At 43.5% G+C, this 2,184-nt stretch overlaps 1 protein-coding gene across 1 annotated transcript in view; it reads right to left on the reverse strand.

The window, feature by feature from the left end:
* The window catches only part of LOC122467576 (transmembrane protein 202-like), a 29,334-nt gene extending 27,392 nt beyond the window's left edge, over nucleotides 1-1,942 (reverse strand). Inside the window, exons 1-3 of the mRNA XM_043553970.1 lie at nucleotides 1,811-1,942; nucleotides 521-665; nucleotides 247-349 (exon numbers count right to left, since the gene is read on the reverse strand). Of these exons, the coding sequence (XP_043409905.1) occupies nucleotides 247-349; nucleotides 521-649 (232 nt within the window). The 5' untranslated portion in view covers nucleotides 650-665; nucleotides 1,811-1,942. The remainder of the gene's footprint in view (nucleotides 1-246; nucleotides 350-520; nucleotides 666-1,810) is intronic.
* Nucleotides 1,943-2,184: the final 242 nt, after the last annotated feature.

The following is a 2,184-nucleotide window of genomic DNA, read 5'->3' on the forward strand; positions in this document are numbered from 1 at the left end:
TCTCTCAAAAATAAATTAATTAAAAAAAAACTAAAAAAAAATAAAGTAGAGCATTCCTATGAAACCTTTCATAAATCAAAATAGTGCAAAGCAAAGCAGCAGCAATTACCCTTAATTTATATGGTAAATTTTAATTTGAGTATTCCCAGACCAAAAAAATAATCTCTCTGAGGCTTTTCTGATACTTTTGGACACATCTTGCTAATGGAGGCCCCAAATAAACGGAGAGAAAGCCCAGATACTCACAGACACGGTTCAAAGGTGTGGTGGCTGAGCATAGTTCCCAGGGAAGGGGCTTGACACAGCCACTCTTTCTGCTTTGGGCACACACTGCCTCTATAATGGCTTGCTGCAAAGCAAACGCTGAACACTATTTTCACTTTTTGCTTTTTTTTTTTTTCTTTTTTGTAAAAACAAAAATCCTCCAGATTTCTTTGGCAAAACAGGTACTGATGTGATGGAGGTTTTTCATAAAACCAAAGTGGCTTAATAACAACTTTCAAAAAGCAGGTATACCTACATGCCATCTTTTTTCACTCCTCTGTGCTTTGCCCATGCTCCTCTTCCCTGGTTGGGAAGCTCTTGCTTTAGGAGCCAGCTGGAAAGTCACCTCCTTTGTGAAAGACTTCCCCAGGCAAAATTTAGTCATTCCCTCCTCTCTGCTTCTACAATGATGAGTGTATGAATCAAAATTCTGGACACATTGTCTGATAGTGAATTCTTTTTCTGATAATGTAAACTAATTTTATTAGAAGCTATAGATATGAAATTAAATTATGTTTCATTCATTTAACAAGCTCTCTTTAATAAAAGGAAAAATAGCAAAAAACAACCAAATATCATACACTAGATTATCTGTGTCCTTATTCTTGTTATTCATCTGTTAAAATTGATGGCAATGTATATATATTAATTTAAAGAATTCACACTGTTAAATAACTTTAATTTTAATTTTTGCTACTATCTCTATCTGGTTTCTAAACATTTACATGGATTATGACTTTAAGTTTTTAATGGTTGTTCATTACTTTTCTGATTGATGTATTTCTTAGAGGATAATATGTTTAAAATATTCTCTCAGGAAAAATCTTTGTATTTTCATTAGTAATTTTTACAATCTCTTTATTCAGAGTTCAGCTCCTTCATTCTGTGACTTAAGTAAATGACTCCTTTCCCTTGGTACACGTTGAATATCACATAAAGGAGTGCCTTCCCACATGCTCAGTCCTGAAATCACACTTCGACCTGCTGCTCTTGTATTTACCCCTCCGATTCTGGATACCCATTATTTCCTGGATCTACAGTCCTCTTGCTGCTGTACAGCTGTTCAAGCTGTCATTATCTTCCACTTGCAATAAAAAAAGGGCCCCTTAACTAGTTTATCCATGCAACCATTCAACGTGAGATTGCTAAAAGGCCAAGTCTTTGGGATGATTTTCAATTGTCCACAAAACAAAGTGCTGACTCTTGGGATTGCTATGTAAGCCCGTGCAGGGGCCTGTCTTTATCTCTGGGTATTCCCAATCTTGCACCCAAAGTCTAGGCAATGTCTAAATGCTTGCAGTAAGTATATACTGTTTGGGGGGGAGGGGACTTGGGGGCAATTACTAAGAGATTATCAACCATCAGGGCAAGAGCCCACGCTAGAAGCGGGGAATGGGATGCCTCCAGCTCGCTCTGAAAAGTACAGATTTTTTCCAGTCATAAATACATCACATTTTTGTGATCTCGTGATAACTGTGAAGCAGAGCCAGTCAGACTCTCCAATTCCAGCCCCTTTCCGCCCCCCAGCATTTCACATCACCACGACCTGTGGTTTTCATCCTCCAGCTTTTCTGCTTCTGAAGTTCTCTGGGCCCAGGACGTCCTCCACCTCCCATCTCGTTCGCGCTTCAGGCTGGGAGACTGTCCCTTCCCGCTCGCCCACGCCACCCTCCCACCCGGCGCCCGCGCCTACTAGCTCCAGGTCGCCCGAGGCGCGGCCGCGGGGCGGTCTTCGTCACCGCCGCACCGCTCCGTGAGAGGAGGGGCAGGGAGCTGGTCCTCCGGGGTCGCGGCGTAAGAGGGGAGGGGGGGAGGGGGTGTAGGCCGGTCACGTGGCACGCCGATAGTCACGCGGGCGCCGCTCAGCTGACCGGGGGCTCACGTGGCCCGGCCGGCCGAGAACGAGGGGACCGGCGGGCC

This window comes from Prionailurus bengalensis, chromosome B3, assembly GCF_016509475.1.
Source record: "Prionailurus bengalensis isolate Pbe53 chromosome B3, Fcat_Pben_1.1_paternal_pri, whole genome shotgun sequence".
NCBI lineage: Eukaryota > Metazoa > Chordata > Mammalia > Carnivora > Felidae > Prionailurus > Prionailurus bengalensis.